This window comes from Pyrgilauda ruficollis, unplaced genomic scaffold (assembly GCF_017590135.1).
Source record: "Pyrgilauda ruficollis isolate IOZ18807 unplaced genomic scaffold, ASM1759013v1 scaffold145, whole genome shotgun sequence".
Taxonomy (NCBI): domain Eukaryota; kingdom Metazoa; phylum Chordata; class Aves; order Passeriformes; family Passeridae; genus Pyrgilauda; species Pyrgilauda ruficollis.
Genome location: NW_024513099.1, coordinates 646,396 through 660,169, shown reverse-complemented (window position 1 = coordinate 660,169; position 13,774 = coordinate 646,396). Strand labels below are relative to the sequence as shown.

Genomic DNA, 13,774 nt, shown 5'->3' with positions numbered 1-13,774 from the left:
CCTTACCTGCAAGATCCAGGCTAGCCATTTGTGAAGAAAAAAATACAGGTTCAGTACTATTCGGCACATCCCAAATATATCTGCAACTCCCTCTCTTACCCACTGGTGAATCAACCTCTCACACAGTCAGCTGAGTCTGCATCCTGCAAAATCCCCACCTGTGCCCACCCAAACGAGCATCACCTGCCTGATTCCCCTCAGAGCCCACAGAAGCCAGCCAGCAGTGAGGTGGGTCTGTGTTACCTGCATCCCAGCTCCATAGGCTAGGGCAGTTTCTGCAGGGCCACAAGGCCTTTTGTAATGCATCATGAGCTCTCCAGCCTGCACCAGCCCCTGCTAACTAGTATTGGATCTGGGATCACCAATACGAACAAATGGGTAGATATTGTTCATGCACTGCTGAATTTTCTGATTTCCTTTCCACATGTCCTGTCAGGCTTCTCTGCATTTTTCCCCATTCAGCAAGTGGGTTTTTTCCAGGTCGCCTGTGTAGCTTTTCTTACACTCATCAACATAACTTGGGCCTTGGAAGACGCTGCAAGGAGATGTCACTGAACAATACTGACAACCCAAGTGCTGCAAACCAGACCCCAGGCACTGCCAAGGGTGAGGACCAGAATGCCTGCAGTCCATGTGCACAAAAAGAAGAGAGAGAGGAGTGGGATCACATTTGAGCATGATGGAAATTAAGGGTAATAAGGTTTTTTCCACAAGCATTCATTATCCTACTTCTCACTGAGGAAGAGGGGATATAATGAGGAGGCAAAGGTGGAAAAAACTAGTAGGAGATCAAGAAGTTTCATTCATGTCTTAGTCCAAAAGTGAAGAGAGCATTGACAAAATCTCCTGGACATGTGAGGTTAAGAGATGTCATTAATGCAGAGCAAAAGGGAGATCTCCCACAGGACAAACCAGAAAACTGGGGAGCAATGGAAGTGGTATAAACTGACTGGGACAAGGGCAAAGTCACTCAAGAGCCTAACAGACTAACAAGAAGTTTGCGGATCACCATGACCAGTCAATCACTGATGTAACTCTAGATAATGAAAATGTGTTTTTCAAAGTTATCAAAATGGCTAATTCCAGAGGTATTGCAATCAAAGAACCCCGACGAAGGCAGGAGTGATGCATCTTGACTCCATGTTCTCAGAAGGCTAATTTATTACTTTTTTATACTATATTATATTAAAGAATACAGAAAACATACTTACTGAATGCTAAAAAGATAATAACAAAACTCATTACTCTTTCCAGAGTCCCGATACAGCTTGGCACTAATTGGCCAATGAGTCAAAACAACTCACACCGGAGTCCAATAAGGCAATCACCTTTGGGTAAACAGTCTCCAAACACATTCCACATGAGCACAACACAGGAGAAGCAAATGAGATAAGAATTGTGTTCTCTGAGGCCTCTCTCGCTGCCTTTCAGCTTCCCAGGAGAAAAACCCTGGGCGAAGGAATTTTTTCAGAGAATGTGAATGCCACACAGTGGAAATAGGGAAGCAGTATAGAATTTCCCAGTCCCTTCTGCAAGCCCATGGTTTGCACTACAGACATTCCCATCTCTCCCTTTCTTCGAGCCAGACACAGAGAGCCAGCAGGAAAGGGAAAGCTACAAGAGGAGGAGAGAATTTTTATAACCTTCCAAAAGAGAGGCTGAGAAATTACTTTGTAACAATGCATATCAGCTTAAAAACTACCAAGGGAGAAGAATCAGTAAAGCTGGGAATAGGTTTTGGCTCAAGATCAGCTAGTCGTAAGACTATTATAGATAAATTTCAGCTGGTAATTAAAAGATAGCTCCTAAGCAATGAGAAGCAAGTGGGCTGCAAAAATCTGCCGAATCAATAAAAAGCAACACCACTTGCCACAGGTACACAGGCAGACACAGAAAACCTCCCCAGAATCTCACCCACTGTTTTTAAGATAAAACCCAGTGTTCCTCCCAAAGGTCTTGGTGAAGGGATTTCCTGTAATTAAGGAACTAGATTCAAGAAACCCCTTCCAGCTCTTTTGTACAAGTCCAGTAATTGCATATCACATTGGAATTATTGGCATTGACAGAGTTACTGAAGCAACTAATTATTTTACTAGCATCAAGAAACAGTAATCTACTTTTGTACTGCTGCAAGACTGGGAGAGGGGAGGGAAAAGCAAGAAAAAGCTTCAAGCTTCTTGCCCAGAGGGTACAGACTGTCATCCCTAGGAGTCCTCTGGTCACATACCTGTGGCGCCATCTCAGGAGACAAGGCTCAGAGACATGTCAGGAGTGCAGCACCAGAAGGATATTATGATAACTGTGCCATTCCTTAAAATAAAAAGTGGGTGGAGGAGGAGGAAAGCCTTGATTGGCTTGAAATTTGAATTGCAGTGAGCTGTGTGATCATACAGGAGATACGCAGTATATGGCAGCCACACACTGCTGTTTGCTCCATACTGACCAGCCAACATCCACCTCTGGGCAGTTATCACTGGGAATGGGCTTCAGCACCTCCCCTGCTCCTGTTGGCACTGTGGATAATCTTGAGAAATTATAAACATGATAAACACAAGCCAGCACTTCAGCTAACAAAGACAGGAATAACACTAGCAGTGTCCACTTAGGAGAGCAGGGATGCAGATGGACTCAAAGGACAGGACAAATTCTGTGAACAGTAGAGAACTGGTAACTCCAGGAGGAGATTCCTGAGAAGCCCTGTGCCTTCTGTGCTTATAAAAGCAACTGCTGTAGCCAGCCATACAATCTTCAGCTGTAAACCCCACAGCATCCTCCAGATCCTAGACACCACCATGGTGTGTACAGTGGGAGAACCTGGGTTTGGACTGTTATCTTCTCAAAGGATTTTTGACATTGCCAAAAATAACTGTGTCTGTAAGGTGCTGTTAGACATTATGAGAAATACTGGAACTGTACCACGCACCACTCAGACTGGCTCTCTCATTTTCTTTACCTCAATTGCCAAAGGCACAGACATCCAGGAGCAGCTAAAGCCAGAACCACTAAAGAAATTCTTTTCTGCACAGATACAAGCCTCTGGAATGAGTCTCTGCATGGTTTAAAAAAAAAAAAAAAAAAAAAAAAAAAAAAGCATGTCTCTCCTTCCATCTTCTTTACACCTGTCTTTGGGGGTTTAATTTTTTTTTACTTTTGATTTCTATTACTTTTTATTTTATTTATATTTGCATGAATGATGCAGTGCCTTAATGTGTATTATCTTAACTCATAAATCTAATTGATATCTATGGGGAAGAGTCAGGCTGGAGAAAAGGGAATACAAAATCTCACATTTTACTCCTACTTGGAATTCAGTATTGACATGACTTTTGGAAGCATAGCAAGACATTTCTGCACAACTGAGATGGGGGTTTTACAAAGATTTTTTTACAGCCAGCAATTATTTGTTACCCAGAGGAAAATTAAGATAAAAAGCATTAACCCACTGAGATGGCAAACAGTATAAGTTTCCTAAGAGTTCTGAGCATTTGGTGACAGCTTAGTTCTTGGGCATTTAGACATCTCTCAGCCTCACAGTATTCTGTAGCCCCAGTGTTTGTCTGGTGTGCAGCACAGTCAGGAGTGGTGAGGAGGTACAAGGTAACAGCACAGCCACATTCATAGGTAAGGGCTATTTGAGGTGAGCCATCTCACACCGGCCTTCCTCAGGATTTGGAAATGTCACCTACATCAGTGCCTTCCCCTTGCCTCCACCAGTAGCCTCAGGACTGCACCAGCTAGCAGCTGAAGAAGCACAGCACTGCTGCCCTGAGCCCACAGGTGAGAAAAATTTCTCCAGATGGGTCACACAAAGTTCATTTTCAAAGTGCAAATACATAGATATTGAAATGCTCCACCTGCTTTGAAGTGACTTAAAAAATTGCACTCAATTAAAGGTTTTGGTTCCTTTAATTTGAAAGTAGGGGAGGGGAAAAAAAATCCCACACCATAAAAAACCAACTAGGTAAGATCCAGCTGATACTAGCATTAAGCAAGGCTGAGCTCTTCCACTTCACAGCCCAAAGGCTTTAGCTGCAGGGCGCTTGGTTCAGAGAGCCATAGCTCATTCCTGTAATAAGTAGCCTCAACTATTTTTGCCCATGTGGACATGGAATCATTTCTGCAGTACAAGGTCTGCAAGAACCTGAGAAACCACTGAGCCCTGTGCTGGGCAGCAGCTGTAGGCTGTCCTCCACACAAGCCTCTATGGGGGAAAGAGATCCACAGTGGGCTGCCTGACCAGGGCGATGCCCAGGGCCAGGTTCCAGCCCTAGGCCTAGCACCTCTCTCCTGCCTTATGGGTCCCCTTCACTGCACAGGCTGTCCAGGGAAATGGTGGAGTCACCATCCCTGGAGGTATTGAAAAGATGTGTGATACTTAGAGACGTGGTAGAGTGGTGGACTTAGCTGTGCTGGGTTAAGGGTTGGACTCAGTGATTTTAAAGGTCATTTCCAAACTAAGTGATTGTAAGGCAGATGGGTCATCCTCTTCCCCTGAATTGCCTGCTTTGAGGGCACAGCTCTGGGGCAAGGATAAAGCTGGCTCCTCCCCAAGTCAGCTCTCAGAAGTGGCATGTGCATGCTTAGCTGCACACAGAGCCAGGGCAGTGCTGATCAGCTGGTAACAGACTCCTGAAGTAGCTGAAAGGACCAGGCAGCAGCTTGGCATTATTGGGGGCAGGGACTCAGAAACACACTTGAAAATCTGGTTATCGGGGTCTAACACAGCAGGTGCCAGGCTTGCATCCAGCCCCAGCTAGAAACTGGTCACTGTGGGAAAAGAGCTTTGACCCAGCACCAAATGCGGCAACCACCTCTGAATACCATCAGTCAAGGATTTACCAAAACAAGGGAGAAACACATGGGGGTGGAGAAAGCAGTGGATGAGGACTGTTTGAACTTTCACCCACAGACAGAAGATGATGTGCAGCAGAAATCATCTCTGAAATCACTCAGTGAAAGGCCAGCATACTGTAGGTTCAATATGGCTGATGTGCATTTGTTTCATCTTTCCCAGTCACCCCCACAAACTGAAAATCAAGCATGGAGTTTTTCTTAAGAATCTTTACTTTTTTTCCTTAACTTAAATTATACATCCAAAATACAAGTATAAAACCTCACAATGAAAGATGCTGCTAAATTCTACAAAACAGTCTAAATAATAATGCACTTACATCATTTACACAATTTACCTTAACAATAAAATAGGAGCACTTAGATCACTATTTACATATTGACAGAGGATGTGGCTGTGCAGCCATCCACTTTTGGTGCTGTCTCCTGCTGGAGTACCTCTGGGAGACTTGCCTCTGCAGGGAATAAGCCCTGCCAAAACTTTCCTAGGTGCAGGAACCTGCCCAAAGGGTATCAAACAGACCAAAATGGTGGCAAATATTTGCTTTTTCATCTTAAAGCTGCCACTGCAGCACATAAGCATGTATCAATGAGTTATTTAAGGAATTCCCTGATACAGAATTTTGCTTTGCTGTGTTAGGCACTTTATTATAAAAGTTATTTATTATGGCTTATGCAAAAGAACTCACTTTCCTCAGGGTATGTATTTGCCAGATTCAGTAGGAGAAAGAGACACGTCTAAGGGAACACCTTCAGCCAATGTTTTGGGTTAGCCTGCACCATGAATTTGGATCACATTACTTCGTATCAGTGATAAAGCAAATATTTTATCAAGACCTGTTCCTTCCAGCAAGTCAAGCAGTCAATGTGTTTTACATTTTAGTACATGTGCACTTTTGTGCAAAAACCTTGGCAACTACAGATCTCCCTCTTCCGGTAAGTTAACAACTTATATCCATGCTGTTCCATGTGCCATGGGGTGACATATCCCACAAATGATTGTCTTAAAAGAGTACTGTAGGTTGAGGCATTATTTACATATCTTAACATGTAGAAGATAAAGTTGTAACTTACCAAATAATAAATACAGATCAGAGTACAAGACGGAAATAATTCCTTCTCTTAAGGCCTGAGCCAAAGATGCAAAAAAAAACCCATGAAGCAATGTATTTCCAATGGTTCAAAAAGTTTTGGATAGGGCTTCTAATTAGACACTGTTTGAAAATGAGATGTTTAGCTAAGCTGTTGGGTATTTGAAACCTATATGATCAAACAGCAAAACTTACCTCTAAAAGAAGTCTTTCGGGTAAAACTTTTTAGACCAAACATTAACACTGTTTTTATTGGGAAGAACATAGTTCTCAAAGATTGTCTCAACATTAATTCAGCAGCAATGAAATAAGCATACAGTTAAGAACACAACGTATTTATGAAGCAAATACGTGTTAGTGCACATGATTTTCCAAAAACTTCACTCAGCAGCTACATTTGTGCATATTTCAGCATGCTTCTAACTAGTTGGTTAATAAAAATCTTCTTGTGACTATAGCAAAGTTTGCAATTTAAAAAAACTAACTGAAAAACAGTTAGGAGTAACTTACTCAAGAATTATGCCAAATTTCAGGTCCAAATATATCAGAACACCAAGAAATTTGGAATCCAAGTAAAAATCTTAAAACTGAGGTCTATCAAACATTAAAAAAGAAAAAAAAATATTAAAAGCAGTGAATCTGCTCTCAGAATTGCACACTCACCAGGTTTGTAAACTCTACATGAAGTCAGTGATGCACTGTTCACTATAAGAGGTATAATGTGGATGCTCTCTGCAGAGCAGTACAGATGCTTTTTGGTTGCAGTTTCCTGCACGTCTCCTCTTTCTCCTCCTTGAGGATTAAGCATCTAAAGTAATTTGGTAGCTAAAAGTGTCTCAAAAAAGAGGAAGAGGCCTGTGTTTACATGGAAGGGGAGGTGACAGGTGTCCATGTGGATGCCAGCCTAGCATGTGCAGAGGTGTCATACTGGCTATCAGGCAGGTCTGCAGGTGCTGTGCTGTCGTACAGGGGTGAGGTGGAAGAGGCAGCTGTCACTGGGTGGGGCAGAACTGAGTAGTGTCCTGGAGAGCCATGCAGGAACTGGGAGCTCAGCCCGTTGGACATCCCGCTTGGCTGGGACACCGGCGTGATGGTGCTGTTACTCACAGACCATAGGTTCGGGTACTGACTGGAAGAGGGAAAGTCATAGGTGAAACCAGTTATTAGTGACTCTAGTGCCTGCTGGCAGCTCCTCAGTTCGCAACACAGCCCCCAGGCCAGGTCCTTTTGCTGCAAACAGTAATACTCTCTTGGCAGTTCCCATCCACTGCAAGGCAGGAAGGACCTCCAGGCAGAATTTGTGTTCATGGCACCCCCACAAATAAACGGAACTTCCCTATTTTCCAACAGATAGGGGCTTAGACAAAAGGGGTGGCAGAAATGCCTTCCTTGAGGTTTCACAGTTCCAGTTCTACTGGTTTTACCTACTGAACAACTCAGAGCAGAAATTGAAACTCCAGGAACTTTGCAACTTCCTAAATATGCATCCTCGGGATCAGACAGATAAAGAAGTGCTAGAAGGACCTTTTCACTCAATCTGTGTTCAGGACTAAAAAATATGTTGAGCAATACAGTTAACTCATACTGGGTAGTAGTACATAGCCTGATTAACAGTTAAGAGTCCACATGCATGGTTCAAATGCAAAAATGCTTTCCACAAACAGAATGGTAGGTCTGAATTGCTAAAAGAGATGTCCAAATCTTGTCCCTCTGTAGTTCAGAGCAAATATTTTACCACCTTTTCTGCAGCTCTTTGAATTTTCAAGTTTATCTCTAAGGGACTAAATGCAAGCTGAATTTTTGCTAAAGGATTCAAGAGTTTAATTAAGATAATAAGTATAAAGAGGAGAAAAGTTTCCTTTTTATGATCACAAAATATCTAAGACTTTCACCACATGTACAATCCCATGCTATGCTGGTTAGTGTGGCAATGCTTAAGTAAAGAATTACTGCCCCAACCGTGTGCTTCTTCTCCAAACTACAGTTCACTTCTCCATCATTTCTAGCAGAATAATGGTTTATGGAGATGGCTGGGAAAGCATGACCAGCCAAAATGGAAGGCATAAAGAAAATTAACTTTTTTAACACCATTATACATAATAAAGATGAAACTTCAGCATCCTCAAATTCAATCTATGCTTGTCTAAGTAATTTGTAATCCTCACTTTATCAAATATTGCTGTCACAAGTATCTACATTTACAAAAAAAAAAAAAAAAATCTGTTTCTTCAATCTGTTTTCCTTGTGGGCAGTTCTTCACAGTGCCCCACAGAGTGCTAATCGTTCATACCAATGGCCAAAATGTCTTCTAATATGCTGGTGATCTTTACCTCCTTTTTCAGACTTTTTTTTTTTTTCCTAGAAGGTACCAACATAGGTGTTTGAGGGCTGGAGTCCTACCTGGAGCTGGTAGCTGTGCCAGTGCTGTGACCCATGGGCAGCATGGCTGTGTGTGTAGTAACTCCCAGAGAAGACCAGTTGTCATGGGACTGCAGCATGGATAGGCAGGCAGAGGAGTTGTCAGCATAGGCTGCTGAGAAAACACATAATCGATTACAAACACTAGAATCAGGCCAAATACCAATCTTGTATTTAAATGCAATGAAGAATTTTAAACCATCCTTCCCCACTACTACCTTGGGGAAAAAAAAAAAAAAAAAAAAAAAAAAAAAAAAAAACAAACACAAAATTACACACACAGAAAAAAACAAAGACAGTAACCAGTTGTGTCAAGCTCACACCTTTATGGGCATTGCCTGACACGTTGTTTTGCTCCACTCATAACTGCAAAATCTTATTTCTGTGAAGGGCCTATGGTCAAAAGGCTCTCTGCAAGCCAGCTGCTAAACCAGCACATGTCATTTTACACAGTCAGTGGGATTTATTTACACTGTCACCTGGAGATCTTCCATCTCCATCACCTACAATGGCTGTAACAGTCTGACAAAGCTGGATAACAAGCCTATCACTGGATCACACATCCCAGTTTTGAGGTGAGCATGCCACCTTGAAATCTGCCTTAGGCACCATCAGGAGTGACTGGACTGTGGCTTAGACTACTTGGCCTGTGACCCAAACTGGCTGGCTCACACAGCAGGGGCACTACGAAGCTATAAAGGGAATCCCATACAGCCACCCATGGTGAGAAAGAAGCTGCTGTGGTGGCTAGCTAAGGGAAGAAGTTTTTTGCTGAGGACCAGGGAAGAAGGAAGAACACCAGAGAGGTTTTGTTCTTTTATCCTTTTTTAAGTCTTCCACGAAACTTCCAAGATGCAAGAAAAGTTCACAGAGAGCTAGTTTTCCACTTCAAAATGAACAACAAAGCTACATACAAGCTAGGTTAGGTTGCATCTAAAAGGCCATGTATTACTTCAGAATTCAAAATAATAAATATTTTCTAAATGGGAGCCTTCAATATCTACATAGCCTGAAAGCTAAAATTGTTAATCATTCTTCTTTAACAGAAGAAATTTTAAAAAAAAATTAAAGAAACAAAAAAAACCCACTGTTAAAAATGCCCTTTTCATCCTTAAGTACCTGGTGCCTGAGATATTAAGTCTTAAGATATTTAGCTACTTCTGAGCACACCTTTTTTTAAAAACTCTGCAGTTAACTCAGCTCCTTATTGTTTCTATCTATGCAGTGGTGGGACGTCCATAGACGGACACTAACTACAGCCACAGTTAAGATAAGCTAAGAAAATCAGACCCTCCATTCTAAAGACACTGGGAACATGTACTCGGCTCAGGGCCCCCCTTCTCTCAGAGCTGCAGCCTCGGACTTACTTGGAGAGTTGTTCCTGTGTGTGTAGGGGTTAGCGTAGGGTGCAGGCCGGTGGCTCCTCAGTGATGAGTACCTCTCACAGCTGTGGGCAGGGGACAGTGACAGTGGGGCTCCAAACTGTGCGTGAGGATTGGCAGAGGGGCACAGAGCCCCACTCCCAGGAATAAGCCAGCTACCTACTATGGGGAAGCAAGAGGTCGGTAAGAGGAGTGTACAGTGCAGCCAGGCAGAGAATCACAGTAACGAGACAACTGAACAGCGAGGAACTGCACACTCAGGAAAGGAAACTGAGTTTCAACATAGCCAAAAAATCTGGATCTTTATAACTTGGATAAATGCTCTTATGATGGAAAAGTAGAAAGCAGCTTAGAAAAAGTCTTGTGTCAAGCTTACTTGTTTTTTAAATTACCATTTAGCCACAACCACAATAAAGAAACATGGAAATTGTTAAACCCTCCCATACGTAGGTAGTGTGTGCTCAGTAATTGTTAGCATAGTATTCAGTTTTAAATTGCTCTTTGGGGGTCTCGATCTATAGCTAAGCTCTGAAGTTTCTCAGATTGCTAAGAATTCCTCTTAAAAATTAATTATTTTCCCTGAAACAAAATAATCCTGCAAATCAAATCCCGCTGCAAATCAACTGCCCCATCCTTTTTAGACTGCATTTTGTTGTCAATCATCTGTTAAAACAGAAATCATTAAAACACTAATGCTTTTCAGTCATCTGAAAACTTCAAGCAAATGCCCATAATTTTCATAGAGTACTTAAAACGTGAGTACTGTCTCAATAAATTTTATGAAATAAACTTTTGTCTCCATGCCCATGTGAACATTGCTGTCCTTGTATAAAAAGGCAGATGCCTTTTTGGACATAAAGGCAACTCTGCAGGAGTCTATTAAATGGTTTTGAATGCAATAAATCCTAACCATACACAGAGATGATAGTGTTTATGTAATCATCAACATGCATTAACCACAACCACAGAGACTGATAACATTCCTCTCTCTATGAACTAACAAGCCAGCTATCAACCACTGGCTTTGAAGTTTAGCTTGACTTCACACAGAGTAGATGAAAGAAATCAAAGTCATACTCATGATGCACAATGAAAGGAAACATACACTGTGAATACCCAGACTGCTGGTTGTCCCCCACTTCCTCCATCATGTCTTTGTGATCACTCCTATAAAAGAAACCATGTTGTATTAGTTAAGAATTTGCTTTCATAAATCTATCTTAAAAATCCAAATTTTAGAATTAAGAGCTCTCACCTTTCTTTTGCATCAAGAAATGCCTTTGCAAATGGATTGTATTTAATTTTTAAAGCTGTGATCTGAAAGCAACAACAAATATCTTTATTCACATGTATCACCATTCATTATCACATTGATATCAGGATTTGAACTAGGACTACCCACTGAAGGTGGTAAAATCCCATATTTTTGAAAAAATCAAAGTAGGCCCATAAAAGCAACTAATGGGAATGAATTAAACAGCTCCTTAAGGTCTGAAGTACTATCAAAGCACGAGGAGTTAGTCTCTGCCAAATTTTGAAACACCGAATAGCCTGAGTTCATTGATCATCTAAGGAAACACCTAAGAAAGGAAATAAACTAAATAGCTATAAAAATCTTCACATTTCAAGCCAGAGCAGACTGGACATCAAAGAAATCTCAGAAAACATAATAATTACAACTTCATTCAACACACACTTGCATTTGGGTAACAGAAAAAGAGCTGCTCCAAAAACGGTGCCTTCAGTCACTTCACTGAGTAGCTCAAAATGACAACTGTATTTTTTACCATAGTTGTTTTCCTCCACAAACTCATTTTTAAAATTACTCCCCTATAACGAATCTGCAATACATATTGAGACAATGATCAGAACTGTGTTCTATAATTCATTCATAAGGCTTTTACATATATTAATTTAATCTTTTATAGTTAGGTTCAAAAAAAAGCATAGGAAGAACTGAAAAACAGAAAAGGAGATCCATTATTTTGCTCTGTAACATGCATGCTTTGCTACTTGAATCCTCCTGGTAGTGGCATCTTCTCTTCCTCGCTGTGCATACCTCCTCGTTCTGGTAGGCTGTGACAGCTATAAACTGGGTTTCTGGGAAGGAATGGCTGGTGATCATCCTCTGTGGGCCACCCACTCGCACTATGTGAATTCGTGGCTCATACTTGTGCAGGGAGTTCAACATGATCTGTGAACAAATAGAACAGATGAGCAGTGACAGAGTAGTGGCAGATGCTGCCAGGCACAAAGGGCACTCGGGTTTTAAAGTATCCATCTTTCCATCAGAGGTGGAAAAAGCAGTAAGTACGAATAAAGCCTAAAACTGAAGCTGTGAGAGAAGGAAAGGCACACTGAGGACAGACACAACTTTCTGCGCAGTTATCCTCATCCCTGTTGTTTGATAAAGCATTCACAGAGTCACAAATGCATCAATGATAAGTCAGCCTTAGAAAGATTCATCACACCACTGACACTAGCAGATATTCAGACCAGAAAGAGATTTCCAAAAAAGAAAAAGTGATAAAATATCAAGGTACCCATCCTCGGTAGAGAGAACAGCTCTCCTGAATGAATGATTCGTGGGGGGGGAGGGGGCGGTGCAGGGAGAAGCGCGACCCCATCCCAGCATGAAAGTATGAAAATGAGCAGTAAGGAAAGAAAGAGCTCGCAGGACCGGGTCGGTCCGGTCCGGTCCAACCCCACTGACCGACAGGTCCCGGTGCCGGTGTTTACCTGCCCGCCGCCGTTGAGCTTGTTGGTGAGTTTGACTTTGTTGAAGGAGACGGGCGCCTTCATCCAGTGGGCGCCGAAGTTGGGCGAGTCGGGGTGGATGTAGACGCAGCTGGGCGCCTGCGGCTCCGGCTTCCCGCCTGGCACCCATTCCCCGTTTACGTACTTCCAGCGGTGCCCGTCGGCCGCCACGAAGTCCAGCAGGAAGGAGTACATGGCATTGGGGTCCAGCCCCGACACGCTCACCTTCAGCACCGGGAACATCCTCCTGCGGGGCGACACGGAGGCGCGAGGCACGGCGGCGGGCAGCCGCAACCCCCGGCCCCGGGCGGGCGCCCGCACCCGCCGCCGAGACACCCTCGCCCCCCGCGGGCGGGCGGAACCAGGGTTGGGAGGCAGCGGAGGTGGCGGGGCCCCTCCCTACCTGCCGTTCTTGGTGACGATCATCTCGTTGGTGAGCTCCTTGAAGCGCAGCCACAGGTCGCTGTCCTCCAGCGCGACGCGCAGCTCCCTCTCCGTGGGATCCCCTTTCTCGCTGCCCGCCTGCAGCTCGCTCTCCACGGCGCTCAGCAGGTGGTCCACGCGGTACTGCGGGGGCTTGCCCGAGCCTTCCGCGCCGGGGGAGTTCATCCCGGCCCCGCGCCCGCGGGACAGCTCGCTGGTACGGCCGCACCAAAACCGAGCCGAACCTGAGCCACCTCGTCGCGCCCTCACCGGCCGGGCCGCTGTTATAGCCCGCCATAAACGCCTCTCTGGTGACATCACCACGCCGGCGGGGGGGCCCCGCTGATTGGCGGGCGGCGCCTTTGATCGGCGCGGGCGGCGCTGTCCATTGGCCGCCCGCGGCCATATCAGAACGGTGCCCGCGGGAGCCTGTGATGTTAATTGTAGCCCGCGGGATTAAACGCGGCTATTTTATGTAAATCTGCCCCCAAATGTTTGCACCTCTATCAAAGCCGCTGGGGCCGGGGCTCCGGCAGCCGCGGAGGAAATGGCCCATCTCAGCAACAGCCTCACAACCGGCCAGCGCGGCACCCTCTTGCCTCCCGGCGCAGCGAGATCCCCGGCCCGCTTCTAGGCGGGCTGTCCTGGACGGGAGGCGCTCCCTCCTCGGATTCATATTTAAGGGAAAAAACCGGAAAGTCCTCTTCTCCAGGCGGCTGCAAGCTGACAGCAGCACCCCGCCTCGCACGCCGCTTCCCCCCGCACCTGCTCCTGCCCCCTTGCCGGAAACTTCTACTGCAGGGAAAGGTGTAGCTGGCAGTGACAAAGCTTGCGGGAAAAATCAGCCAGAGA

At 44.3% G+C, this 13,774-nt stretch overlaps 1 protein-coding gene across 2 annotated transcripts; it reads right to left on the bottom strand.

The window, feature by feature from the left end:
- Positions 1–5,060: 5,060 nt before the first annotated feature.
- TBXT (T-box transcription factor T) lies at positions 5,061–13,198 on the bottom strand. Of its 2 annotated transcripts, none has more exons than XM_041460576.1 (8): positions 12,903–13,198; positions 12,482–12,746; positions 11,802–11,936; positions 10,998–11,059; positions 10,848–10,909; positions 9,728–9,904; positions 8,343–8,475; positions 5,061–7,071 (listed from the first exon to the last, which is right to left on the bottom strand). In XM_041460576.1, exons 1-8 carry the CDS (start codon positions 13,106–13,108, stop codon positions 6,804–6,806), a joined length of 1,308 nt encoding a protein of 435 aa, XP_041316510.1. In that variant the 5' UTR covers positions 13,109–13,198; the 3' UTR covers positions 5,061–6,803. The 2 variants fall into 2 exon arrangements, with proteins under 2 accessions (XP_041316510.1, XP_041316512.1); XM_041460578.1 differs by having other exon boundaries at positions 8,343–8,472.
- Between the last annotated feature and the right edge of the window lie 576 nt (positions 13,199–13,774).